Source organism: Anguilla rostrata, chromosome 10, assembly GCF_018555375.3.
Source record: "Anguilla rostrata isolate EN2019 chromosome 10, ASM1855537v3, whole genome shotgun sequence".
Taxonomy (NCBI): domain Eukaryota; kingdom Metazoa; phylum Chordata; class Actinopteri; order Anguilliformes; family Anguillidae; genus Anguilla; species Anguilla rostrata.
Window position 1 is genome coordinate 44,500,350 of NC_057942.1, and position 27,509 is coordinate 44,527,858.

The window sequence follows — 27,509 nt, forward strand, 5'->3', positions numbered from 1 at the left end:
ACTTGATTTGTATGTGTGGGAACCAAAGGTGAAAGTCTGCTATTTTATTCCAGTAATAGGTATTTCTTGGGGTTGCAAAAGTACTCTAATATAAAACACAGAAATCCGTCTATTTTACATTAAACACATTTTAATAGAATGTTTGAACTTTTTCAGATTATTTTGAAAAGGCCCCTATTGTACAGTTCTTGTGTGCCAAATACACACACATGCACGTGTTCTACATAAAAGACAAGCCTGTGATTAAGGAAAACAAAATCAAAATGGCTGCATTCTGCACATCATACAGGCCTTACAGAAAATAAACATTTTACAGCACAGGCTCCCAAAGCAGGGGGCACAAAAATATTTTAGTAATTCCTCCAATGTGCTGTATAGTACTGCGTGTTTATGGGCCTCTGTGTGGACCCAGGACTGAGGCTACAAATCACTTATTACATCATTTCTGACCAGTCAGATGACTGCGTTTAGTTGCTTTTGGTCATAATTTGAAAAAGAAAAAAAAGACTACTTTCTTATCTATATACACTGTACTGTAGGTGATAAAGTGTCTTACAGTCAGGCTTAAACCGCACCTTCATAAACGTTTGTGTTTCTCCAAGTTTCCTGGAACCTCAACGTATTATATTACAGCAGTATATGTTCAACAAACTGTCCGTCCACTGAATATACAGCATGAAACAGAGTTTTAATTCCCAAAGGGATGTGACTCCTCGCTGCTGAGAGGATTCATAAATTCCCCCAAACCTCCCTGAGGTGCAGGAAGGCCTCCTGGCCCTGATGCTGTCTGTCTGAAATAATTACGACCTGGACATTCTCAGCAGGACTGGCTGACCGGGGAGGGGATGTTTACGGGTTCGTGGGCGATACGGAGGTCAGGCTAAGGAACACATCTGGAGACACTCACTTTGGAAAACACACGTAAGGTTGTCTGTTAAACTGTCAAAAAGTTTAGGCTACTTTCTATACTCATATTTGCACAATGGTGTCATTTTATTTGTCCTTTATTTATCTGTCATTTCAGCAGGGAGAGTCACACCAGAGAGATGTCTCTATCACAGAGGAGCCCTGCTTACAGTTCCAGCTGTTTTATTGACTCACATATTAATATAGGCTCCTGGTTTCACAACTATTGAGTGTACTTTTCAAACTGTCTAAGTTAAGGATTATGACTGAATCTAGACCATAGTACCTAATCTATCGTACTGTTGGAATTAGAATAAATTTACCTTTTTTGTGGCATATGAGCCATGTGCATTCTGGGAATTGGAGGCAGACGGGCCTGAAGTGAGTTTGAGTTAAAGGTACCACTTGGTTTCAACTACAATAGTACAAAATATAATTTCACTGAACAATAGACCAGTGTTTCAAAACATGACAATGAGTAAAAACTAGTGGAATGAAAGTTTTTTTGTTTTGCTTTTTGGTGTGCAGAACAGGTAAAGCTGAAGAGTATGCATTTAGATTTTCAGTGATGCTACGATTTTAGTACCAACTTTTTTTCATTATTATTTAAGTGTGTCATTACATTTGTTGCTCAAAGTTAGCTAGTGACAAAGTACTGCAGCTTGATGAATATTGTAGAATGTAGAATGCACTAATAAACCTCCAGCTTGTAATTCAATATCCATAGCAGTCCATAGTTTAATGCTACAATGATAACATGAAGAAAATGTGTCATGTGACACACCTGTAAAGGTTTGGCAGCCTAGTAAAAAAAAAGAAAATATATATGTTTTATCAAATATATTTTTCCAATTATTTACAGAAGTATACAAATATTAGCAAAATGTTTAAAAATAAAAAATATCTAAAATAGTTGAGAAGCAGTTCCACATTCCTGTGAAGTGTGTTCCTGTCTGTCAGACAGTGCTGAAGCCAGTCAGGCTGCAGTCATCTCTTCCTGTCCAGATACAGCAGCTCCTGCTGAAATACATACCAGCTGTTTTAATGAGTGTAATGCAGCAAAATGTGCTTATATCTGCTTAATATAAAGATCATTAACCCAGGGCTGTACAGTCTTATCCCAAAAAAGGCTGGTGTGGGTGCAGGTTTTTGTTTAAGCCCAGCACTACAACACCTGATTCAACTGATTGCCTAATCATGGCCTTCAGTCAAAACTTCCTCTTTTAATTCTATGGTTTCACATATTAGAGGACACAACTAACACTAGTTGGACATATAACATATTATATATTTTACTTTCTCCTTATTTATTCAACCAAAAATAGGCCAACACTCAGAAGTCTTCTGTGAAAGAGCCTTCTGTACTGAACTGAAAGAAAGCGTGCTTTCTTTTTAACATAGCCGCAAGTGCTTTTCAGAAGAAACAATAAAATTATGATAAATTGCCAAGCAAAGCCTGCGGATTCACAAAGTTTTTTGAGATTCAGAACTGGTGAACCTATTGATTTTTTTTAACATAAGGGTAACTGGTACAGTGTATTACATTGTGGAGACAGTTTGATTAGGGATTGTAGGAAGTGACTGGAAAGACAGACATTGAAAGCTGTGCCTGATCACTGTCCTGTGAGACATCAGTACCAGAGTCTGTGCCACAATAGAAACTGGAAAAGTACCCCAGTTATGGTGCGGATAGATTCTGCCCCCAAGGAGATGTTTTTCTTTTCCTGTTACGGTTCTTATTCTGATCAGGGCTGGTTTAGCTGACTCCAGATCAGCTGTCAGGGGCTAACAATAACCACAGCCCTAACAACTTCCTCTTTCCACATGCCCTGCGCAACCCCACTTCCTGTTGATTCTGCAGTCTTTCCCTCCAGAGGGAAACTCCTCACAGTTAAGTCACACCTCTCCATGTGAACGCTAGACATCCAATTGACACGTTGGGATAAAGATAGACTCAATCTCAGTGTCACCAAACAAGGGACAATGAAGCACTTAAGAATGCTATGAGGAGTAGATATTGTAATAGTAGAACCTGTGTTTATGAACACATACTATGCACAAAATGCTCTGCTTGGATTTATATTTAAATTGCATCATTTTTAAACACGCTACAGGAGGGAGCAGGTACCTGGGGTCTACAGGAGGGAGCAGGTACCTGGGGTCTACAGGAGGGAGCAGGTACCTGGGGTCTACAGGAAGGAGCAGGTACCTGGGGTCTACAGGAGGGAGCAGGTACCTGGGGTCTACAGGAGGGAGCAGGTACCTGGGGTCTACAGGAGGGAGCAGGTACCTGGGGTCTACAGGAGGGAGCAGGTACCTGGGGTCTACAGGAGGGAGCAGGTACCTGGGGTCTACAGGAGGGAGCAGGTACCTGGGGTCACCAGGAAGGAGCAGGTACCTGGGATCTACAGGAGGGAGCAGGTACCTGGGGTCTACAGGAGGGAGCAGGTACCTGGGGTCTACAGGAGGGAGCAGGTACCTGGGGTCTACAGGGGGGAGCAGGTACCTAGGGTCTACAGGGGGGAGCAGGTACCTGGGGTCTACAGGAGGGAGCAGGTACCTGGGGTCTACAGGAGGGAGCAGGTACCTGGGGTCTACAGGAGGGAGCAGGTACCTGGGGTCTACAGGAGGGAGCAGGTACCTGGGGTGTACAGGAGGGAGCAGGTACCTGGGGTCTACAGGAGGGAGCAGGTACCTGGGGTGTACAGGAGGGAGCAGGTACCTGGGGTCTACAGGAGGGAGCAGGTACCTGGGGTCTAGAGGAGGGAGCAGGTACCTGGGGTCTACAGGAGGGAGCAGGACCGCGGCTCACGGAACGGGTTGCTCCCGGCAGGAACCCCGACCAGCAGAGAGTCTTTACAGGCGTTCTGGAGGCAGTACTGCTGCAGCTCGGCCGCTGCCTGGGACACCTGCAGAAAGAGGGAGGCAGGGTGAGCAAAGCTCCAGCGCCCCCAAAAGGAGGGGAGGTATTACAGGCCATCTATAAACCACAGACTCAAACCATTCACAGGTTTGAAAAAAGCAAAGTCGTCACAATCACAGTTTGCTACAGTTAAGCAATCCCCAAAATGAGTTTGGCTTGCTTGTGAGCAAAAGCTAAGTAAAAGCTTTTTGAAAGCAAAAATCGGTGTGTGTTCCCAGAAAGCACAATTAAGCAATGGGGGATTTTTATGCACAAAGTGCATATCCACCACCTTAATTCCTAGAACTTTTATGTTTGAAAACTCATCTGTGGACAAAGTCATCTGTGAGTTAAACAAAAAGTGAAGCATACACAAAATGCAACATTTCTAAAACAGCCCATGAAGTAATGTCCTTCATAACATAAATCAGCAGGCTTGGATGTTTTCTAGATAGACCTGAATCTAATTCTGCAGCCTTACTTTCTGAGTCCAGTGCCTCTGCAACCCCATTCGCATTCTATGCTGTGAACAGGAGACCTAAAAAAAGACCTAAAAATGTACAGATCTGAAATGGCTGACTTGGGGCCAAGAATGAAATGATTTATCGGGTCGGTAAGGCTGGCAGAAGTAGAGTAAATTCCACTTTATAGGTTTTCCTTGGGTTTGAGAGTTTAAGGCTATACATCTGGTGATTACTTCTGGTGAAAAAAGGTGGTTCTGCCTAACATCTAAGCTAATGCTGTTCATTTTTCTGAACCTAACATTCACCAAAAATCAACATGCTTCACCTAAAATCCACAGCTCAAAACGCATAGCCTAGCAGGAATTGCCGCGGCAAGTACTGCCATAGGACATTGACTGGTACCTGTAGCAGAGTAATTTTATCATTAACAGTGGCCTGGATTTCCATAAACATCCTAATTCCATATAATATGGGTACAATCCACATTGTACTATTTCACATGAGTCACTAGCCTCACCATCTAGCTTTAAATAGACCTTACTTACATTATTTAGTGGGATTTTCTGTTTACTTCCATCATTCACAGATGACTGCACTGTGGACCCCTATAATCAAGTCCCACCGCTGGCTATTTTTAGCATGTGCAGCAGAACGTGAACTGAAGCCGTCCAGCTCCACTGCAGGGAGACGTTAACACGGCCGTGAAAACACTGCCTTGGCAGAATCACGGTAAACTACGAGCAGCCGTCTGAAGTTAACGGTGAACTCATTCGACAAAAACGACGCCGACTGTTCGTTCGCCTTTCCATTTTCATATAGCGTATTCCATATGTAGGCCTAAACTAAACGAAGTTCCCATCTACCAGGAGTGGTTTAAAATAAATCGGCTGAAGTTCCCGAAAGTTTTCAAACCATAATAAATGCAAACTCTGGGCTACTATACAGAAATGTAGAAGCTTTGAAAAGTATAACCTGAATGACACAAATTCTTAGTAGGCTATTTGGATTTTCCCCCACAACACAAGCAGCTCTATGCTGTACAGTTTACGGTTAGGCAACACTACATGTGGGGGAAAAGACAGCCATGGAGTAGGCTAAAATGGTATTGCGTGGCTTCATGCAACACCGTTTTTAAAACCAGGTTTAGCCCATGTGAAACGTTCCCTCGAAAAAAAATGATCATGATAAATTAAACACAGAAACAATATAAACACACTTTCAAGTGCGTTTTTACAACGTCAAGTTAAACCAATACTGGCAGTGGCAACAATCCAAAAACTGGTTAATTATCTCGTAGCTATAGCTACCTTTATCCGCTCAACGCTCGCCTCGAGCTTCAGCTGATCCACAAGTCGACGCATGCTGGTCAGGTTAGAATTTGAGGACATGGTGCTTTAATCGGGTTTTAATCCACAACCGAGTATCTGAACAGATTCGCCGTCGCTGTCTCCTGCGTGTAGTGAGCGGTCTACCCACTGTTCATTGGGTCTACAGGCGAGCTGTTTGCTCGCCGGCATCAGGTCAGAGCTGGCGTTGCGCAGATCTCTAAAGTATATGGATAGGCTGAGAGATTACGCTGATGAGTAGCGCACTCACATAGCTAATATTAAGGTCACTGTATGCTGTGATATGTCTGCTACTATAAACTACTCGGCTATGGCATTTTTGATTTGGTGCCTACCTTCCTTGCCTTGAATAACTGGAATTATAATTTTACAAATAAATACCGACTGGATACTGAAAACAAAAATGTACAGTCTCGTTTGTGTCCTTTGTCTTCCTTCCCCCTGCCTTTGTACTGTATTAGAAAGTGTATTTTGACCCAAAAAAAAAACTGTAAAATGTGTAATGCTAGCATACACAGAATGAATGGTGTCAGATATAGAATACTATAAACATTGACCTTGATTGTCACTTCTTACCTCCAAAAAATATTGGTGCCACAAATCCGCTTGATGTGATTACAAAACCTCTTGATTGTGATAAAAAAAATAACACGGGGATAACCTGCAAACTTTATCTGGTTAACACTGCCCTCTGTTGGCCATTACATTACATTCATTTGGCAGACGCTTTTATCCAAAGCGACGTACAAAAAGTGCATTTTCATGATCGTAGACAACTGCTGAACACGGGTTCAGTAAGGTACAATTACTTATTTTATACAGCTATTTCTAGCCGAGAACAATGAACAATGGCCAGTATGATATCATGTTCAGCAGTTGTCTACGATCATGAAAATGCACTTTTGTACGTCGCTTTGGACAAAAGCATCTGCCAAATGAATGTAATGTAATGTAATATCACAAGGTTCATATATCGACGTAAAAGCGCAGGACCTTCTGAACTTAGTTGAAGGCTGAAGCCAGTGTTCACGCCAGTGTTCATGCGATCGGGGGACCTCCCATGCCTCCACAAAGCGGGGGCGGGGGGGGGGGGGGGGAATATTTCCCATCCTTGAACATATTAGTGTGGATCCTAAGCCTCTGGGAGTCCATTTGAGAGAGCTCAAAAAAAGTTTTCCAAATGTAAAAGTTTTAGGTTCATTTTGGGGTTTTTTCTGCCCCCCCCCCCCCCCACCTCACATCCCTTCCACTTCCCTGCACCCCCTACACCCTCCTCTCACCCCTCCACCCCTCCGCCTCACTCTGCTGGTGTGTGTTACAGCGTATTATTTTTGAAGTATACATTTGCATAATCTCATTATAATGTGGGATTGCAGCCCATAAAACAGTGCTTCAGTAGAGAGAGTGCTGTCCAGCCTGACAATGGGGGTACCCCGGGCCCCCCACAAGCTGCACCTGCACCCCGGGCAGAGCTGGCCTCTTCTGGCCGATTCAGAGACAACTTGAGGGACGGGGGTCCGAGAGGCCGCGTGAGGGCTTTGGGATGGGGGGGGGGTGGGTTTATAAATTGAAACATGCACAGTGTGAATTGGTTTAGTGGGATAAAGAGCTGGGGGGGGCGAGCACTGGGCTGGGGGCTCCAGAATGCCTTTTTCACGCCCCCTCAGTCTGGAGAGAGGGGCTGCAGCCAGCGATCTGGCCCTTTGTGATAAGAGACTCAGACGGCGTGCCAGACGCAGATAAGGAAGCGCACTCTCAGTCGCTGATTACCCTCACGCTCTGAAGAGCCAATCAGAGAGATTTACTCGCACACAGAGGAGGGGAATACTGATTGGGTTCTGAGGGGACTGTGGAGTAATCCGCCCAAATGTGATCACAACCGCATGTAATTATTTTATTTCCATTTCTCTAAATACTCGTTTCTCACAAAATCTATCCTCCAGCTCCTGTCATCATTAATAATTGAAATAATAAAATTATGTCTTAGTAATATGCAGCAAGCATGCATTTGTGCGATGTACAAAAAATCTACTTATAAATATTAAAATATATATCTTACTATATATAGTTTATAATTGATATGATATTCTGTGTAGAAATAATACAATAATAGTAAATAAAGACTCTCAAACAGTGTTAGAAATAAGCTTTCCTTTCCAATATGTAATAAGGAACAAAAAAGAAATAATAGAATATAAATACTGTAATTCAATTAATTACTATACAATCATGAAAATAATGTTGAATGTAAATACCATATTTGAGCGCACAAATCAAAACCTCTGTATTGATATCACAAAAAAGTAAATGAACAAACAAGACTGTTGTATAAAATCAAAATGCACTTTCATCTAAGAATTAACAAATTAATCTGGTCTGCAAAGCACAAAGCTGGAGAAAAGAGAGGAAGATAAATTCCAAAGTAACAAGTTATTATATTCCAGAGATAATCAATTAAGTAATGCATTATAGAGAGTTAGGAAAGGGTTTAATATACAATAGCAATACCACCACCAGCTGTACTGGAGCTGTATCCTAGTGAGTTTGGAGATGGCAGTGTATGTTTTTAACAGTGTGTAAAGTGTAAGTGTGGTCAGTGTGAGTCAGTAAAGTGTTGGGATAACCTTCCATTACTCTGTTGACTGTGACCCGACTGAATTTAGCCGCATCACCTGCTAACTTTCACCAGCCTGTCAGCATGTCCAGCTGCACCCCTGTCCGTTTAGACACTGTTAGCAGGTTTAATTGTCCAGACAAAGCAAACCCCAAATCTGTTTACCCAACAGCTCAGTGGGGTCATACCCCACTGGCAGGGAAGACTCCTGGGTGAGATTCAGAGTTCAGCCCCCCCACCCCCAAGGGTGTGATGCATGCTAGGCTTTATGTTTTTAGGCTGATGATACACAGATTAATTGGTACTGAACAGCCCAATGAAGGTGATCCCAATGTCACTGGTGACAATCTGACTGCACATCCAACCTTCGCCTGGATGAAATGATCAAAGTATCACTCCGCGGTTATGGCAGTGCTGGCCAACATTCTGCTTCTTTTCTGCTCTGATGGGATCTCCTCCACACCTCTGTTATAATTTAGTCTATTGCCCCCGTCCACTTCCACATGAATTTAGAGCACTTGCTAGTCTAAGTGCTGTTCATGCAAACCCAGAGGGAGACAGTGCTACCCTGTGTCTTATTGAATCACACGTCCACAGTTATGAGAGGTAATGGGACATTAAGACTTTGCCTTTTGATCCAAAATCACACTTTGGAAAGCTCCCACCAAGGAGCCATTTCAACAGCACGTAAAACTCTTGGCCCTAAAGTTTCAGTCACAACCTTAAGCCATTGTTGAGATAACATTTCTTAATTTAAAAAAATTAGATAAATGCTGTGTGAGAAAAATAAATGGCATTATTTGTTTAAATTGCTGGAATTCACAGCATGTTTTTAGACAGTGCCTGTTCTCCTCGAGAGAATCTCATCATGACGGACAATCGCCCTTCTCTCTCCGAGTCCTAAAGTCAACAGTGGTCCGGACAAGTTGAACTGTCCTAGTGACCCCTGACCCCGTGACGCGGCACAAGTCACGCTGCACGTTTCACACGGCCCCCCCCCCCCCCCCCCCCGCTGACGGACAGGACAGAGGTCAGCCCTGCACGGTCTTCACAGGGTCCGTACTGGACAATCACGAAAACACACTGTCTCTGGCACCTGGCCCTGAATTATCATGAAAATATGAGTGACTGTATGTCTCAGAACATTCATTAAAATGACTGCATTAAAGGAATAATAATGATCATAAATACTGCCATTTTAAAGGAATAATAATGATCATAAATCCAAAGCCAATTCATCTCTGTTATAATACACTTGTCGAAAATGACAGTATTTATGATCATTATTATTCCTTTAAAATGATACTACTTAATTATTTAAATCTTACTTTTGTTTATTTTGTTTTTAATTACTTCCTTTTTACCCATATGGAATCCTACTTGATTTCACAAAATCATCTTCAGGAATAGAACAAGTATTTATTTTTTTACAACATACTTTATTAACAAATTACAGATGCAGTAAATAAATAAATCATAATAAATAATAGATTCCCATATTTAAAACGAACCACCAAAACATACATTACAAAGCACACAGCAGAAGATCTAACCAGAAGTCTTGATAAAGACCAAATAATCCTCTTTGGCTACAGGACTTTTAAATAAAACAACAAATACTCCTGTACTGTCCATCCAGTAGATCTGAAGATAATTTAAAAGGATTGTCAATTTTCCTTCACCTTTGTCCCTGACAATTCAGTAAACATGCAATTTAGCTGGTTGGACTGGGGGTGGAGAGGTGGTGGGTAGCACTGGTACCACAGTGGCAGCAAGCTTAGCACTATATTTATTCAGCACAGATATTGGATCCCCAAAGATACTTTATGTGATCAAAAATGGAATATATCCTGCCTAGGAAGTTTAAATGTTGGTCTTCTTTTGTTTACTCAAGTTTCAAAGATGTAATAACATCTTTTTTTTTTTTTTTAAAAAGGATCTCCTTATGTCTTCTTTGTGGAGTTGTTGACTTGGTCTTCAGAGAGATTGTTCTTCAAAATCCTCCAATCTTCTCTGAATTTCAGACATGTTTGCTTACGATGCAGATTTCATCAACAGCCTGGAGCTGCGTTCAGTGCAGATCAAAGAGCAGCATTGGGAAGAAATCCAAAACAGTACTTTGCGATTTAGCGAAGAACATAGACCTTAAAATCTGCCATGGTACAGGCATGGAGGAATCACATATCACGTGGTGGGGAAGGGGGCATCCGAGCTACATCCATGCAGATTCAGACAGAAAGGGACAGAAAAGGTGCTCGTCCCTCCAGAGTCAGCAAGCTGCCATTTAAACATTAAAACACTGAAAAGCCCATTCAGGGGTAAGGGCCTTAGAACAATGGGGCGTCTTGAAGAGTGTTGTTTGGTGATTTGGGACGGAGTCTGGAGGTGGGTGGGGGTGGTCGTGGGAGGGTCGATGGGCGGTTGACTGTGGGAGCGGGTGGCTGTTTCAGTGGTGGGTGTGGGTGTGTTGGTTTCGTGCGTGTGTTGGGTGTGTTTTGTGCGTGTGTTGGGTGTGTTTCCGGTGTGTTTCGGGCGTGTTTCGGGCGGGGCTACCAGGCCTCGGAGCTGCCGCAGCTGGACCCTGGCGACGGGGCGTCGGAGTCACTGGCCGGGGCCCAGGCTCGGCCGGAGTTGAGGTGCTGGACGTTCCCACGCAGGAAGGAGAGCAGGGAGGCGGGGCCGGGCGGCGGCCCGCTCTGCGCCTCCAGCAGGCGGGACAGGAAGCCGATGTATCGCATGGCGAGGCGCAGGATCTCGTTCTTGCTGAGCTTCTTGTCGGGCGGGTGCGTGGGGATGAGCTTGCGCAGCTCGGCGAAGGCCCCGTTCACATTCTGCTGCCTCCAGCGCTCCCGGCTGTTAGTGAAGACCTTCCTGGTCATGGCTCTGCTGCCCCGGGGGGGGGGGGAAATATAATATAATTATTTGGAAATTGTTTCATTTAAAACAATTATTTATATAAAATTTTGGCGCACACACACGCAAATACTTTCTCTTTAACTGTTTTACTCTACCATAAGCGAAACCATTGTATGGATAAGAATCACTGTGCAATCTTAACATAACACATAATACATAGCTCTTGTAATACATAAATCAATTAAATTAAATTCAGATTAGGAAAATCTGTCAGTGTATTTACATTTAAAAATCTGCATTGAAATCGCTAAAATTATTTTCAGGCATGACTTGGCACCGAATCTGAATTGAAGCACAATTTGTATGTTGAGAATCCATACACAAACCACAAAGATGAATGAAAAAAATAAATAAAAAACATTTTCCATAGTCTGTATCAGCCTGGATGCTGGCACTAGTCTTTGTGTTCTGTAAATATTTACTTACAAGTAACTTCCTTTTTTAAATCAGAACCATTAAATTACATTACAAATCAATACTGCAGCAGGTAGGGCTGTTTTCCCCAGTGATGTTGCAGCCAGTGTAACAGTCTTTGTAATGATAGCTTACACAAGAGCATTCACACTGTACGCTTTTTAGATCATTGACATTTTCATATTAAAATAGTAGTATTTATTTTAATTATTATGTGTTTAAAGTACAAAATGTACATTTACATTTATATATATAATATAAAATAATTTTTGCGTACGATATAATTATATTTTGCTCGATATCATACTTGAATAGAACTGTTTCTTTCAGTATCAAGACAATATTAATGTGTTCACAAGGTGCAAATTCTGCATACGGACCAGCCATAAAGGAACACGATAAATTACTGTCAGCAGGAAAAACACAGGCATGTAATCCCAGCCATGCACGTAGCATGTATATGAACCCCAATGCCCAGCACAGCCACGGTGCTGTTAAACAGCGAGAGGAGAACCAGAGTGTACTCTCCACAGAGGGTCAGGCTCACCTAAGAGACAGGGGCGCAGGGAGAGAGAGGTTCGCTGGGCGAGTGCGCGTCGCTCAGGTCATCCGGTGGTGGTGCTGGCTCTGTTTGGCGGCTCTGTCCGGTGGTACTGGTGCTGGTGCTGGTGCAGACGGTGCTGGTGCTGGTGCTGGTTGAGCTGGAGGCAGTTGAGCTGGAGGTGCTGGTTAAGCTAGAGGTGCTGGAGACGCTGGTAAATCTAGAGGTGCTGGAGGTAGCTGATTTTAGTTCCTGCAGGATTCAGGTCCTCATGCTGTCTGAACCCTCTCACTCAGCACTCCGTCAGGGGGGAGGAGGAGGAGGGGAGAGCTGGGGGGGGGGGTCCCTCCTGCCATTTATAGCGGGTCCAGACCCACTCTGTGACGTGGGAGCTGTAGTCCAGACCCACTCTGTGACGTGGGAGCTGTAGTCCAGCCTCCGCATTGTGCTGGAGCATCAGACACTCACCACGCTTCACTCTGCTTGGGCTGGGCTCACAGATTTATTTATTTATGTTAATGTATAAGATTTCATGTACCTCTAGGGTTTAGGATTTCTGTCATATATTATATATGTTATATATGTCATATTTTTGTAAAATTGTTACGGGTGTCAGAAAATACAGAGGAAAGAAAGCAATGTACTTTCACTTGTCTTTTGCACAAGATAAAATGAACCCAGAAAGACATGGCAAATTATAAAAGACTATAATATCAACATCTGCCATACAGTTCAAAAAATTATGTGGGTATGGCTTTCATACACTTGCAAATAAAATTAATTATTTGGTTTATTTAGCATTTTGCTCCTTTTAATAAAAAAAGTGTCAAATGCTGAAATACATTTTCTGTTGGCGCAACTGCTTTTGTTTGACAGGTTTAATAAGCTCAGATAGTAACTCAGCTTTGAATATTATGTTTGATTCCCAACATAATATTTGCATTAAAATGTCGGCCTTTTCCGAAATGTCAACATCCGATGCAGCCATGTTTTCTGTGTTTTCCAATGGGTTCTTAGCCCAGCTGCTATGGTAACAGGTTAAGCTATAATTCATACACCCTTCCTTAAAGAGGTCTCCATTGAGCTGTGCAGGGATTATACCTGCCGTGGAGTGCCACTTCCCTCTACTCATCCATCGCTTTGCCCTTTTGTATCTTTCCTTTTTTTTTTTTTTTTTACACTTTTCATGACCATGGAGAACATCATTCCCCCCCCCCCCCAGTGTTTCAGATCACAACAGAGAGGAAGTGTCTGTGATTGGACCATGAAATCGGAGAGTACCAAGCCGGGACTGCCATCGGACGTACTGGTAGTCAGGGTATGGTTTAGTCTGGTGGGCTGGTTTGTCGGTGTACGGTTACCTGAGTGGGGTACTGGTTTAGTCCTGAGTGGGGTACTGGTTTAGTCCTGAGTGGGTACTGTTTAGTCTGAGGGGTATGTTAGTTCTGAGGACTGGTAGTCTGAGGTACTGGTTAGTCCGAGTGGTACTGGTTTAGTCCTGAGTGGGGTACTGGTTTAGTCCTGAGGTACTGGTTAGTCCTGAGGTACTGGTTTAGTTCGAGTGGTACTGGTTTAGTCCTGAGTGGGGTACTGGTTTAGTCCTGAGTGGGGTACTGGTTTAGTTCTGAGTGGGGTACTGGTTTAGTCCTGAGTGGGGTACTGGTTTAGTCCTGAGTGGGGTACTGGTTTAGTCCTGAGTGGGGTACTGGTTTAGTCCTGAGTGGGGTACTGGTTTAGTTCTGAGTGGGGTAATCTTGCAGAGTCGGTCCAGGGGAGCGGTTAAAGCGGGTGGTGGTGAGCCAGGCCACGGGCCGGAAGCTTAAACAGTCTAAAGAGTCTCAGCGAACCCTAAACAGGGAGCCCCACGATGCGCCTGATCCCCCATTCCCTTCTGCCCGCCTCCCCACTTTCACCCCCACCATCAGATCAAAAACTAATGTCTAGTTCAAGCAATTGTTTCTGTTTCTTTCTACCCTTCAAGTGTTTGTTTCAAAGAGCCAGCCTTCCATAAAAGCCCCTCTGTGTGGAGTAGGAATTTGCATAATCCGATTATGGGCTGGGATTATCCACAGGCCGTGGAGCAGCCCAGTGGGCCCGGCCTGAATTGGTCCCATTCATGGTCCTGAACTTCCAAGGAGCTGCACCTGCAACAGGCCTCCACACTGCAGCGCAGGCCTCAAGAAATCTTAAAGACCCCCCCCCCCCACCCCCCCTACGCCCCCCTAACCCGTCCCCCTTTCAGAACACCAGGGCTGTTTTTTAATTGTTCACCAGGGCTCAAAAGGAAAACCCTGGAAAATATAACCAAAACTAGTTTAGCTATAGCCTACAACTCGTCCAAGGTTCGAGTTCCAACTTGCACAGATGGCTATTCTGCAACTGGTTCCTTATATATTCGACATGCCCCCTAATCCAGGGCAACATATATTGTTAAAATTTAAGGAAGCAACTCCTAAAATTCAGATTTCATTGTGCAGTGTTACAATTTGTTCAAATGCACAACAGCATTTGAGTCATCTCTGGGATGACATCTAAGAACCTTGTGGTTGTAAGGTCAGTTTCCTAACTGCTATTCCACAGGATACTGTAAAGACTGCTCTCAGGCTTCGTTTGAAATGTTATGTTGGAACATCCTCCGACATTGTTAATAAATTGAACCATGACGTATCTCTCTTTCTGCAAACAACTCTTTCAAAAACAAACTACTGAACATTTGCCTATTCTCTGTTTAAACTGTACTGGATCCAAGACTGCAGTGAGGACAAACTGTGAAGGATGTATTCACATTAAAAAGAAAATTACAAAGCATGGCTTGACAGCTTTGGCCTGTAGTCACAGCATAGCAATCATTCAATAGCAACCATTGTGACACTTCATATTGGTCTCTCACATTGGAGACTGCGTTCAGTCAAAGTGCTGCTAAAGAACAGGCCACGATGTACGAATGACCGAATGGCGAATGACCGAGGGAAAAGAACAACCGAAAGGTTAGATTTGAACAGCGTGTCCATTCTCACTATAAATCTCTCTTTCGTGAAAGGAGCAAAAGCGTGGCGGGGGTAATTACACAGCCATTACACAAATGTTTGCCCGGCGCCTGTGTGAGGGCAAGTTTGAACAGTGTCTCCGTGGCTTTTGTTTAGACGGCATCAAAAAAAATTACCCTTTTTATGGATTTGTCCCGGTTGTCCTTGCTTGCGCGACCGCTCGGCACAAGTTAAGCGAGGCCGGATGGTAGGTAGTTATTTACGGCGAGCGTCGGAGGCTCGGAAGACCCACGCGGCAGGAATCAATGCCCCGGAGTTCCTTTGTCTCTCCCTCATTCCTGCGAGAGCTTGCCGCAGTCTGCTGGCTCGCGCAGATAAGCGTTTTCGACACTCTGAAAGACTGCGATAAGGGGATTTCAGTGTTAATGAAAGATTACCTTTTCAGCTAAAAAAAAAAAAAAAAAATGGTGGTGGTGGGGGCGTGGGGGGCTTATCACTTTTACTGGCAAAATAACACCTACTGTCAAAAAAGACATTTGAATTATAAAATATCATGCAGTAAGCTACCTTAGTGTGTGTTTAAAATTCAAGTCAGTATAAAAGTCAGTATTTGCAAAAATGCATGCATCATATAAGAGAAAAATGTTTTTTTTCTACAACTGGATTGTAAAACACAACCAATTAAATTGCTCCAATATTTTTTATTAATTTCAAAATAATAATTGCTGGAGTTTTTAATTTGAAATTGTTGTGAAATTCAATGAGTAGTTTTCTATTCCTAAATGTCCATTATGTTTTCTGCAGTTGACAGTTGGTACAAGTTTTATTGGTAGTGGTGTTATGTAGCCCAAAAAAAAAGCATTTTGTTGTGATTTTGAATGAACATATTTTACTTTGTCATGAAGTGCAGACCCACTTCTGAATAGTAGAGTAAAATGGCTTCCCTAGTTTCCATACCAACGGAAATACAAGAGATGCTCCCCTGGCAACCATATAGGCTTTCTATTTTACAAACTGGATGTTATTTAGGACCCAAATTGGCTCTCTTATTAGGGTCATCCCTATTACTGTTGGTAAACACAGCAGGAATGTGTGTGAATGGCACTTAGCCGCGTCCAGCTGCGTCCCCTCTGTGGAAAGGCCGGCCGGTTATAGAACTAACACAGCAAAGCGGGGTGGCGTGGTGAAGGCTGGAACACAGGACTGGTGACTGAGGGGTCACAGGCACACATGACCTCCGTTACGCAGTTAATCATGAATACAAAACCAATTATGACACATGAGAAACCCCTGAAAATTGACACACACACACACACACATATGGATTTCAGGGAACAGGAACACTTAAGTTGATATGGTAATACACAAATTATTCCCTTCCAGAATGTTCATAAGTATAGGAAAATGTGTCATAGAAATGTGACCTTTAACATTTACAGTAACTAGCACTTAAATCCAGTCCTTCAGGCACTGCTGTAGACAGTCTAGTTGCAATTAACAGTAGTAAGCATTTAAAGGGGCCGAACCCATATTATATACTCGAAGGGCCAAACCAATTGTACAAATAAGGAGCAATTGAAGACCCTGTTAACATAAGCATGGTCTGGGGGGCCAGTGCTTAATTTGGGAACAGAAAGTGCCCGAGTGAGAGGAGAGTGAATGACTAGGTGTAACGGACACCTATTACCCTGACTCAGCAATACTCCCACACATTGCTAGATAATCGATATCATTTCAATTCAAATAATTTCAATTACCACATTGCGATCACAAACCAGGGGGATATGCTTCTGTCAGAGATAGGAAGACAGTCTCTCTTGAATGTTTAATCTCATGTTGCTCATGTTGCGAGGTGATACAGTAATTAGTTTAATCTGGGAGCGACTTTGTTCTTAGTTTGCAGTCTTTATTTGGCGTGAGATGAGTTTGGGTGGCGCGAGAGCACATCTCCTGAAGTACCCTGGGTAGTTTATGGTCTCGGCCTACTCGACCGTCTGGTCACTTCGCTCACCATCTTGGTCTAAAAAATAAAAATAAACCTAGCTCAGCACTATAACATCATATTCAACTAAACAAGATTTTGATTGTGACTCCCCTGGGAGGGAGCTGTGGCAGTTCTGGGACTGAAGTGTCGTTTGCCGCATGGAGAGAGAGAGCGCGCGCACACAAACACAAAATTAAATAAGTGAACATCTTCACCCTTCCCCCTCACGGGTTCCAGGCAAAAACAAACAAACATAAATAAAGGAAAAAGAAACCAAACCTGAGCAATAGCTTTTCAGCTCAGCACTTGTAGCTGGCCAACTTTTCAGTTTTCTTTCTCCTTGTCTTTTGCGCTCAGACAAACCAAACTCAAAACTCATTCTCTCAGCATGTACTCCCACTCTCACCCCCAAACTTTGGGAGACCACGCCTTTAAATACCTGGGCTGATTAGTTAACGCAGTCCAGGTGTGTGTTCAGACCAATCCGCTTCCCCGGCAGACCGAATGTGATACCATGGTTAGGTCATTAGTTGATTGAAGTTGATTGACTGCTTGCCCTTCTTGAACCTGATTGGACACCTTGCCCTAGAAACGATTGTACTGGCCCCCTGAGCAACCACCTGTCCGTTTCTGAAAAATGGCTCCTGCTTTTGAAAGCAGGTGACCACACCCTGTGAGAATGGCTCCTAACATACTTAAAATTGGAACATTTCATCTTACATGGAAAAGAGGGGGAACATTCATTAGAATAGTATGAATATTAGGTTTCCCTGTGCTCTTACTAATGCAGCTTTTGATGATCATCACCTGGGCACAATAAAAAGGCAATATTACAATGAGGTAGCTGATTCTCTTCTGAGTCATTTTATGGCCAAAGGTGGCCTTTCAGAAATGCGTGTGCTTTGAAAAAAAAAAAACACAACCACAGCAAAGTAAGATTCAGTTTGTTGGTTTCTGTCTGGTTCAATGTAAAAAAGAGGGGGTTTTACTGCTCCCTCTACTGGTCAGCCTTGAAATGACAGACGCGGTTTTGAAGTAATACATTTTTATAGGTTCCAAGAGGCAATGGGAATCTGTTTAAAGGTTTGTTCAGCTACGAAAGGTAATCCTTTATATGTCCTGCTTTTCTAGGACAGAGTCACAGAGAAACCCAGAGAAATTGTGTTGCTTCTGCTAATAGATGGGAATGTATGACAGAAATCATAGATAAAAATAAAAGTATATTTATTATGGTTGGTTCTCTGTGCAAAAGATGGATTTACTGCCCTCTACTGATCAGCCTGTGCAACAGCACGCTGTTTTGAAGTAGTGGATTTTTTCTCGGTGCGAAGAGGCAGTGGAAATCTTTAACATGGTTCACACAGCCCAGAGAAACAACACATAATTTATATTTCCTCCTCAGCTACAGCAGAACTCCAGAGAGGATGTTGTTTTTCTAATGAGAAAATGTAACATGAATGGTGAGAGAATATTTACTCCAAATGCACCTTCTATGGCTGTTCACTGACCATATTCACCTTTTTCAATTAAATTTCAAAGAAATGTCCATAATTCCCCACATCCACTTTGGAAACATACATTTTATTTGTTCTGTAGATTCAAATGAAGTTAACAGCACAGCATAACTTCTTATAAACACGGTCAATTTCTAAAATATACAATTAAAATCCCCAGAAACTGAATTCAGATGAGCCTGTGACCCGCACACAATGTGTCCAATGCTGATGTGGGCTGCAGGGTGCTGATTCTGCTGCCAGTCTGAGGTGTAAGAGTGGGACAGCGCGGGTCCAGACAATGGCTCTACAGTGCAAACAGGGCGGAGTTTCCAGGGTCTGGATTCCACCAGTGTCACTGCGTGGTCTCTCCCGCCACACAAAAGCCCATCACCCAGCTGGGCCTCCAGATTCGACCCACATAGGGATCATCAGTCTGTGGAAAAACACTCAACAAATATTTACAACTGGAAAAAGCCTGTACTTGGGTTTATTTAGAAAATAACTGATAGTAAACTAACTAGAATGTGTACTTAAATGGAAAAAAAATTGGTATGCTTGATAGCTACCATTTTATTGTTGTCATAGACTTTAAGATCTAGTCCACTGTGAAGTTAGCATCAGTGCCTCAGTGTGTTTCGGTGGTCAAACCCAGTTTACGGTGAGGGATCTTGGGCTTAGTTTTCCTCACAGCTCTGTCTGGTCCCTGTAACTCCTGGCCTCGATGTAACCGTCTTCGATGTAGCCATCCTCGTCATCCTCATTAAGCTCGTCATCCTCGTTAAGCTCGTTATCCAGGCTGATGTCCAGCTCCTGGGTGCTGGTCTCCACCTCCTCCTCGGCCTCCAGGCTGAAGTTGGCATGGCAACGGGAGGCGAAGAGGTCTGACCGGTCCTCGCGCAGTCGCCGGTGCCGGTAGAGGGACAGACGGCGGTAGCACCGGGGAGACTGGGCCGTGCACACGACCAGCAGCGACGCGCCCAGTGCCACCCCCACCACGCCCACCAGGAACCTCCAGCTGCCCCCCCCCACCGCGGGGGCAGCCTCACTGGAGTCTGGGGAAGTGAGAGATGCAGTGTGGAAAAGAATACCAGGAATAAAGGAATACCAGTGGGGCTCAGTGGGGAAGGTCATCCTAGCAGGGGCTGCAGTGCTTTGCAAGGTACTGGCATCTGCTGGAGATTCTCATAATCAGTCTCAGGTTGTGCACTGAGACCTTCTGAATGGGTTGGGCTTAGATTCAATCAATGTTTTTTTATTTATTTTTGTTTTTACAGTTTTTTAATTAATGTTTATTACTGCTGAACTTGCCCAACAGCTTTTGTGGAGAAAATGCTAAATGGTGTGCGCATGCAAAAAAGATGCGTACGCCACTTTCCCCATGGATTTAAGATTTATAAAAACAAACATGCTCACATTTACACAAACTATGACCTGTTATATGAAATCCATTTGTGCCTGAACCAAATAAATTCAGACATTCTATTATCTCCTAGAACAATAGCATTATAAACTGTACTTGAAAAAAAATTCATGCAGTTAATCGTTTACCTTTATTGGAGTCTGTCAGGTTTCCGCTGTTGGTGTGTTCCCTGGACACAGTGTGTGTGGTCTGCCTCCTGGTGGCTGTAGCAGGTACTGAAGGTGTAGTGGGTGTAGTCTGCCCCCTGGTGGCTGAGGCAGGAACTGAAGGTCCAGTGTGTGTAGTCTGCCCCCTGGTGGCTGTGGGAAGAACTGAAGGTGTGTCTTTTGGAGATGAAGTGCTGGTGAATTCTGGGAAACGCTTAGTGCTGCTGTTCAAGATGCTTTCACCAGCTTGATCCTCTGGGGTTGCGCAAACTGCCCCCTGGCCTGGTGAAAAAATGCATAATCATAATCATAATCATGGAATCTGTGACATCCTTGCCCTCCATGAAAAAAAATCATAATCAATAATTATGATAACAGTTACTCCTGTTGCAAGTATCTAATTAAAGGGTTGCTTTGAGAATTGCAATAATGAAGGAGAAGGAATAATCTGGAGTAGGTTGAATGCCAAAATGCTTATTGCTGTTATAGTTATCTTATGCAAGGGCAGTAAAATACAAATGTAAGTTTTGAAATGGCATTGAGATGTAAATATTTTATATTACTTATATAACATAAATAATCATAGCCGTAATCTATTTATTTTATCTATAATACCAAGAAATTATATATAATTGTGAGTGGTTATTTTTACTGATTATAGCTAATCGCCAACAATACAATATTGCACACAATATAATGTAACACGAGTAATGCAATAAAAATACTTCAGGGGAGTTTTATATTGAAATGAATAAACAATTTACAGTGTAAATAGTCTAAATGCAGGGTGGTTTGATGCTACATTTCTCAGTTTTTAAACTTTTCCCTCAGTTTCAAATGGAAAAATGAAAAAAGAAATAAAATGACCTTACCAATCTTTCCCTTCATGCCGTTCATCACCCACAGAAATGCACCAGAGCAGTTCCAGGGATTTTCATTCAGATCCAGGTGATTTGCTTTTTTTAGATCCTTCAAAGTACTGTTCTCCAGGAAGTGCAACCCATTCCCTTGCAAGTAAACAGCTTCCAGGCGGGAGAGGTTGGCAAATACCTGTGAGGGTAAGGTGACTATGGCATTATGGGAGAGGTCCAGCTCTCTAAGGTTGGCCAGGCCTGCAAAAGCCCTGGGTTCCACCCTACTGATGTTGTTGGAAGACACGTTTAGGATCTCCAGCTGTGACAGACTGTCAAACGTGTGTCCTGGCAGGATCGTCAGCATGTTGTTGTCAAGATGGAGTTCCGTTAGCTGAGAATGCATCTTCAGGGTCTGGATGTCTGACTCTGAAAGCTCAATGGCGTTGTGACTCAGGTTGAGCTTTGTGATGTTGGAGGGTAAATCTGGTGGAACGTTTAGCAGCGACGTGTCGAACGTGTAGTTCTGTAAACATGAAGACCAATAAGACCAGAGTACAGCAATAAAGTGTTTTAAAGAAATGGTGCCATGTGTTTGTGTTCAACGTACATTCAAAATTTATTTCACTGAAAGTAAAAAACTTTGTTTCTATAAAATCAAAGACAAATTATGATAATAAACATCATTTATCTATTATAGGATAAATTTGGACATAAACAACAATTAAAGTGCAGTTGAGTGGGCTTTTTAACATGTATGCAGCCCAATATCCTTCACAGTGGCTTATGAAGGTCACTTTTGATCGCCAACAAAGGAACATGCAGTTCTTCTGAAATAGCCCACGAACGGCCCACTCTCTCTGGCTTACCAGCTCAACCTGCCTCACGGTCTGTGCTGAAGCCAGGTGAACAAATCCCATCCACAGAAGCAGTAATCTGCTCAGAGCCATGATCTTCTGCTTGGTGGAGCTGTAGAAAGCAGGACCAATGCCTACCAAGCAAGCAGAACAAACACAACTACATTCAAACCAGGACCAGTTTGTTGATCAAAAATTATTATTTTTCAATCCTCCTCCTCCTTTCCTCAGATACACTGATTAATTATTTGCCTGGTCTGCTCTCTGAATCTGTTAATCCTCCCTACAGAATTCCCTCAAAAATACACACTAAAAAAAAGTACATGAATAGTGTACAAAGATCAGCATTGTTTGCGGGCAGCCTGTTGTCCTCCAGCATGTCCCTGCTTGTATTTCCCTTTTTTATAGAGAACTCCCACTGCAAACACTCCCATAATCTGCACGCTGGCGCCCATCGCAGAGTTATTCGGGTTTGGTGGCCGAAGTTCAGTGTTTCGTGCTCGACTGCTGCTGAGATCTATATTTACGTCTGATAAACATGTGAGCCAGCCCACTCCTGTGCAGAGCAGCACTGTGTGAGAGACCGCGTGCTGTGTCGCTGGGCTCATCATCACACTCTCTCAATATACAGTACACTGTCTGATCTAAATAGCCAACAGGAATGAATAACAGGCTTTGCGATTATTGTCATGAAACACACCCAAGCAGTTTAGAACGTTCCGTTGACAGTTTAAGTTTTTGTTAAAGCAATTATCTCAAAACACAAAACTCTCATGCCTTAGCCAGATTGCTTGGATAACTGCATTATGAGTTTCCCTGAGGTTATAAATTTGACAGAAGCTGTGGTGCAGGATAACTGAGGAGCAATGGCAGTCACCTGTTTCTGTTGATGGACACGAGGTTTATTGTGCTGTTCCAGTGATGCAGAAAATCCAGCGCTCACAAATGTAAATGATCTATTCGGCTTTAAGGTTATAATAGCACCTGTGGAGAGTTTATGGATCTGAGTGTACAAGGGACTTTGTACTGAGCAATAAAATAATAGTTCTATGTCACGCAAACGGAAATATAAATTTAGAACAGAAATATACTGATTCAACGTTAAAAAAAATAATAAATACAAATTTTAATAAATATGAATATAAAAATATTGAAACATTTCATCTTTGTTATAGGTCATAGGTCAAAATTTAGATTTTGTTCCAAAACCCCAAAGATATTTGTCTGTTATCAAGGACTCCTTGAATTTGTGGCAGCTTAGTTGCCTCCATTTCTGAAGTTTCAAAATGCTTTATGTTACCAGTGTGAGTACCGCATTCTCCTCAGCTCATAATAAATTATGAAGCACACATGCTGCTGTGACAAAGCTCGGTGTGGGAGCGGGAATGAGGGCAATCTGGGGCCATGCTGATTGGTTAAGCAGACACACACACCTGAGCTGTGTTAACCAATCAGCCCAGGGCTTAATGAAAAGTGTGTGTTTCCACAGCAGCTGGCTGAGACCGCAGTGCTGCTGCAGTTTAGCAGCTCAGCGAGGTGGAGGACACGGGGAAGCATTCAGGAAGCACGGCGGATAAAGAGGTGTAGCGCTCTTATTGTTTTCGGTAGGAAATTAAAACAGTCAGACACTCATAAACGGTGGCTTTGTGCTTCAGGAATGTGCTGCCCCCTCCCCCCTCCCCTTCCTCCCACTCCTGGAACGATGCAGCTGAATGACATGCTCCAGTCCTCTAATGCACCCCGCCCCCAAGTGACTGTTCTACACACCAGCACAAAGTATCCACAAATGATCTAATTGCCTTGTGTTGTCAATAATAATAATTTGTAAATGTAAATCATTTTAAATGCTGGTTTGTTTCAGTATGTACTGAACATGTACTCATACCCCTTTGAGTTTGTTGGCTGCATTTAATCGAGTTGCAGGACATGTTTTATTATACCTGCAAAATTGTGAATGTTTACAGTTTCCGATAAGACCAATAACATAGTCATGCGCTTGCAATGAAACATCATATCCTCATTCCAAAGATTTCACAATTTTTTTACAACTGAAAAAGTCAGAGTATAGTGATCCCTGGAAACAACATCTTTCAAATGGTGAATATCACAACTTGGAAATTGCGCATATGCATGAATATCATGAACATTTCTGATCCTGTTTCTTACATTTAGTTTGTTCCACTGCTTGTTCATATTAATTGTATCCTGATTTAATTGGTAATAAAAATAGAAATTGTTGAAGGAAATAGTAATTCTGAATATATGTTACAAGTTGGCAGGTAGTTATACTAGCATATATAATGAAATGTCATTTTTTCATGCAGTGAAAATAAAATAATTAGAATGAAGAAAATGGTAAATCCTTACCTGCTCATGCCAGTGCTGGACCAGGACAGGTTAGCAGGTGAGAGCAGATTAGCAGGTGAGAGCAGGTTAGCAGGTAAGGACAGGTTAGCAGGTGAGAGCAGGTTAGCAGCTAAGGACAGGTTAGCAGGTGAGAGCAGATTAGCTGGTGAGAGCAGGTTAGCAGGGGAGGACAGGCTAACAGGTGAGAGCAGGTTAGCAGGGTAGGACAGGCTAACAGGTGAGAGCAGGAACTCCAGGATTGAGCTGCAGCACCTGCCGGAGCTGGAGGTATCCAGGTAAACAATGCTCACCTGGGAGAGTCTGTGCTCTGCTCTTAATGGAAGGGCGTGGCTCCTCAAACAGGTGAACCTGAATCAGCGAATCAGCTGCCTCTCTGCAGAGTCATATCCAGGACAGAGTCATTTCCAAAACTGCCTGTTTCCCCCCCCTCCCTTAAAGTATTATTTAGTTATTTCGTCTTGCCAGTAGATCTTAGCATGTGTATCATTCTTGATGTCACAATGGTTGCCCTGCAGACTGTTGGCAGTATGTCTTGACTTAGTCTCTTATGACTTAGTTTTGAACATCATAAAAGCGTCTTATCTGTGATAAAAGGTGGATATCAGTAACTGTTTCAGGCTCCTAAGTAAACCCAAAACAAAGGTTTAAAGAAAAAATAAAAACTTTTGGGGAGCAGAAAATCTGTAAGTACCAGGAGCTAAAGCAACAAATGTGCATGATGAAACAAAATTAATGTGTCCACTTTGATAGCAAGATAACTATCATTACAAACATAACATGGACTTCTATCTAAGATTCCTAGTATTAGAGATCTGGTAATATCATGGATATCCTTTCTGGTCAATGGATGTCAGAATAAGATGCAAAAAAACAGGTTGTGCAACAAACAAAAGACAGACCTTACACAGCCACGATACAGAAAAAATCATTTGTGAAGACATTTTCCTTTAACTGCAGTAATGTCATGGCTCCTGCTCACCTCCAGAGGACAGTAGAGTCCTCGTCTCACAGTAAGAAGGTGCTGGGTTTGAATCCCAGCCTGGACCTTTTATAGTTTGTGTCTTTGTACCCGTGTTCACTCTGTTCCTGTGTTCATTACCTGTGTTTTAATTTTGCTGATTATATCATCGTCACTGTTTTCCCTGCTTCCTCCATTCCGCTTCTGTGCACTTGGGTCCACACCTCAGTTCCTCGTTACAGGTAAGACATGATAAAATATTATATATTATCTGTACTATAATGTGTGCCTTGTTGGTCATAATAAATCGTAATCAATTTATTTGACAGAATTTGACAGAATTCTACTTCTGAATGATAGCACTTATCCAAAACAACTGAACTGGACATAACTTACTATTTGACCAAAGCAGACAAAGGCCTTTCTTCCTAATAGGCAGGGTTCTCTTCAGCCAGTATGACTGCAGCTTGCTGTCATTTCCATACGTTAAGCTTCATTATACACGAGAGTCCAGCATGAGAGAACGCTGTACTGTCTTGTGACGGAACACTTGGCTGTATTGTGACTGAACACTGGGCTGTATTGTGACTGAACGCTGGGCTGTATTGTGACTGAACACTGGGCTGTATTGTGACTGAACGCTGGGCTGTATTGTGACTGAACACTGGGCTGTATTTGGAGGGAAAACAGCAGCTAAGAGTTCTGAAGTGATGCAGTCAGACCTCATGACTTCCCAGTTCCTGCTCAGCAAGGGAAAATTGAATAAATATTCACCCAGGCTTTTGAATCCATGCCAAGTGCTTCCGTTCTTTGTGTTGGGTCTCTCAGTACATACTCACTCCACATGCACCTTATCTGCTCCCTGCCACTGATAAAACCCAAGAAACATTTCCTTCATTTTACTGCTGTGAACCATCAGGGCATTGTTCATGTTTTTATTCTGTCATGCGTGGTATTTCATAGTGTGGTTGAAAAGGTCAAATAGCTGACCTTGAACACTTCACCTGTCTTATATGGTATATTGTGCATACTAAATTAAGATACGTAGATCATGGCGCATGTAACACTTACAGTATTTTAATTATTATAATATCAGTCATGATTCTTTGTAGGCATGCTGTGTTTAGCTCCAAGCCATTAAAGCTTTGAAGTTATGCATTATTTGTTGTTGGGGGCTGCATTGGTAGATGTGCCGCATTTAGTTTCTGTTTTCTTTTGTTTTCTTTACAACACACATTATGCCGTGGAGTCTAGCTCTTATTGTTCATGTCACACAATGTGGGTTTGGCTGTTGTTTGGGAGTATAGGCCTTTAACCCTGAGAATGCAGAATAAACAGAGGATAGTCTGCACAATGCAAAAGCCATCTGCTGGTTCATGTGTAAATATTTTCAATCAGGCTCTTCCAGGGCACCTTTCTCTCATGTCTGAATGATCTGGGACCCCGGCAGCTAACGGACTGACCAATAACAGACCCCAGGAGGAAGCTGGTGATAATGGGGCATTTATTGACTTTTCAGTGGCTTTGCAAAGCAGCCTCTCCAAACACAGACCTGAGCTCCTATCAGGAGGAACCGCCCTGCATCCCCTTCCTGAACCCCCCCTCCCCCGGAGTGTATGCACGGGAGAGTCTGCTGTGTGAAGAGGCGCACTGGGCAGATGTAGGAGGGGGGGCCCTAGAGCTGTTGTGTTGTGTAGTTGTGTAAGTCGCTCTGGATAAGAGCGTCTGCTAAAGGCCTGTAATGTAAAAGCTGTGAGCCCCTGCTCTCCAGCTCTCCTGTTCTCCTGGTTCTGTTCCCCTGCTCTCCAGCTCTCCTGTTCTCCTGCTCTCCTGGTTCTGTTCTCCTGCTCTCCTGCTCTCCTGCTCTCCTGCCCTCCTGCTCTCCTGGTTCTGTTCTCCTGTTCTCCTGGTTCTGTTCTCCTGCTCTCCTGGTTCTGCTCTCCTGCTCTCCTATTCTCCTGCTCTCCTGGTTCTGCTCTCCTGCTTTCCTATTCTCCTGCTCACCTGCTCTCCTGCTCTCTTGCTCTCCTGTTCTCCTGGTTCAGTTGGAATGAGTGTGGGAGCCTCAGGGGTTAACGGAAGGCAGGCTGATCGCTCCATTGTTTCATTGCTATTGTTTTCCGGCCATGTGTTATCAGGCCGCTGGCCCTCGCGAGTGTCTCAGCTACCCCCCCACCCCCACCCCCGACTCCCCCCCACACCCCCACACAGCCTGGACTCAGCTACCCCCCCCCAACCCTCAAAACAGACTGGACTCAACTATACCGTCCCCCCCCCCCCCATCTCGCCCCACCCCCCTACTCCCCCCCATACCCCCACACAGCCTGGACTATCCCACCC

At 43.3% G+C, this 27,509-nt stretch overlaps 3 protein-coding genes and 1 long non-coding RNA gene across 9 annotated transcripts; 1 reads left to right on the forward strand and 3 right to left on the reverse strand.

The window, feature by feature from the left end:
* Positions 1–112: 112 nt before the first annotated feature.
* Positions 113–5,905, reverse strand: LOC135233637 (guanine nucleotide-binding protein G(I)/G(S)/G(O) subunit gamma-10). 3 transcript variants are annotated; one of them, XM_064297395.1, is made up of 3 exons: positions 5,580–5,905; positions 3,656–3,815; positions 113–1,926 (listed from the first exon to the last, which is right to left on the reverse strand). In XM_064297395.1, exons 1-2 carry the CDS (start codon positions 5,658–5,660, stop codon positions 3,690–3,692), a joined length of 207 nt encoding a protein of 68 aa, XP_064153465.1. In that variant the 5' UTR covers positions 5,661–5,905; the 3' UTR covers positions 113–1,926; positions 3,656–3,689. The 3 variants fall into 3 exon arrangements, with proteins under 3 accessions (XP_064153465.1, XP_064153466.1, XP_064153464.1); XM_064297396.1 differs by having other exon boundaries at positions 113–1,923; positions 3,683–3,815; positions 5,580–5,898; XM_064297394.1 differs by having other exon boundaries at positions 3,683–3,815; positions 5,580–5,839.
* A 4,796-nt stretch (positions 5,906–10,701) lies between these two features.
* On the reverse strand, positions 10,702–17,479 carry tal2 (T-cell acute lymphocytic leukemia 2). Of its 3 annotated transcripts, none has more exons than XM_064297397.1 (3): positions 17,354–17,479; positions 12,110–12,332; positions 10,702–11,115 (listed from the first exon to the last, which is right to left on the reverse strand). In XM_064297397.1, exon 3 carries the CDS (start codon positions 11,109–11,111, stop codon positions 10,782–10,784), a length of 330 nt encoding a protein of 109 aa, XP_064153467.1. In that variant the 5' UTR covers positions 11,112–11,115; positions 12,110–12,332; positions 17,354–17,479; the 3' UTR covers positions 10,702–10,781. The 3 variants fall into 3 exon arrangements, with proteins under 3 accessions (XP_064153467.1, XP_064153468.1, XP_064153469.1); XM_064297398.1 differs by having other exon boundaries at positions 10,702–11,118; XM_064297399.1 differs by lacking the exon at positions 17,354–17,479 and having other exon boundaries at positions 12,110–13,387.
* LOC135233640 (uncharacterized) lies at positions 13,313–13,799 on the forward strand. The gene is made up of 3 exons (XR_010323897.1): positions 13,313–13,406; positions 13,586–13,629; positions 13,687–13,799. It is a non-coding gene; the product is annotated as an uncharacterized LOC135233640 (long non-coding RNA).
* An 802-nt stretch (positions 17,480–18,281) lies between the features above and the next one.
* LOC135233641 (leucine-rich repeat-containing protein 19-like) lies at positions 18,282–24,509 on the reverse strand. 2 transcript variants are annotated; one of them, XM_064297402.1, is made up of 6 exons: positions 24,212–24,509; positions 22,722–22,828; positions 21,857–21,978; positions 21,009–21,513; positions 20,119–20,418; positions 18,282–19,622 (listed from the first exon to the last, which is right to left on the reverse strand). In XM_064297402.1, the coding sequence occupies exons 3-6, from the start codon at positions 21,935–21,937 to the stop codon at positions 19,255–19,257; spliced, it is 1,254 nt and encodes a 417-aa protein (XP_064153472.1). In that variant the 5' UTR covers positions 21,938–21,978; positions 22,722–22,828; positions 24,212–24,509; the 3' UTR covers positions 18,282–19,254. The 2 variants fall into 2 exon arrangements, with proteins under 2 accessions (XP_064153472.1, XP_064153471.1); XM_064297401.1 differs by lacking the exon at positions 22,722–22,828.
* Positions 24,510–27,509: the final 3,000 nt, after the last annotated feature.

What these genes read in the sequence shown, in the direction of transcription:
- tal2 (XM_064297397.1), bottom strand. Translation starts at nt 11,111, where the DNA reads ATGACCAGGAAGGTCTTCACTAACAGCCGGGAGCGCTGGAGGCAGCAG.
- LOC135233641 (XM_064297401.1), bottom strand. Translation starts at nt 21,937, where the DNA reads ATGGCTCTGAGCAGATTACTGCTTCTGTGGATGGGATTTGTTCACCTG. An exon ending in CCGTGAGGCAGGTTGAGCTG is followed by an intron (nt 21,514 to 21,856) that starts GTAAGCCAGAGA and finishes TCATGTTTACAG; the next exon opens with AACTACACGTTCGACACGTC. An exon ending in CCTGACAGACTCCAATAAAG is followed by an intron (nt 19,623 to 20,118) that starts GTAAACGATTAA and finishes TCACTTCCCCAG; the next exon opens with ACTCCAGTGAGGCTGCCCCC.
- LOC135233637 (XM_064297395.1), bottom strand. Translation starts at nt 5,660, where the DNA reads ATGTCCTCAAATTCTAACCTGACCAGCATGCGTCGACTTGTGGATCAG. An exon ending in CGAGCGTTGAGCGGATAAAG is followed by an intron (nt 3,816 to 5,579) that starts GTAGCTATAGCT and finishes CTCTTTCTGCAG; the next exon opens with GTGTCCCAGGCAGCGGCCGA.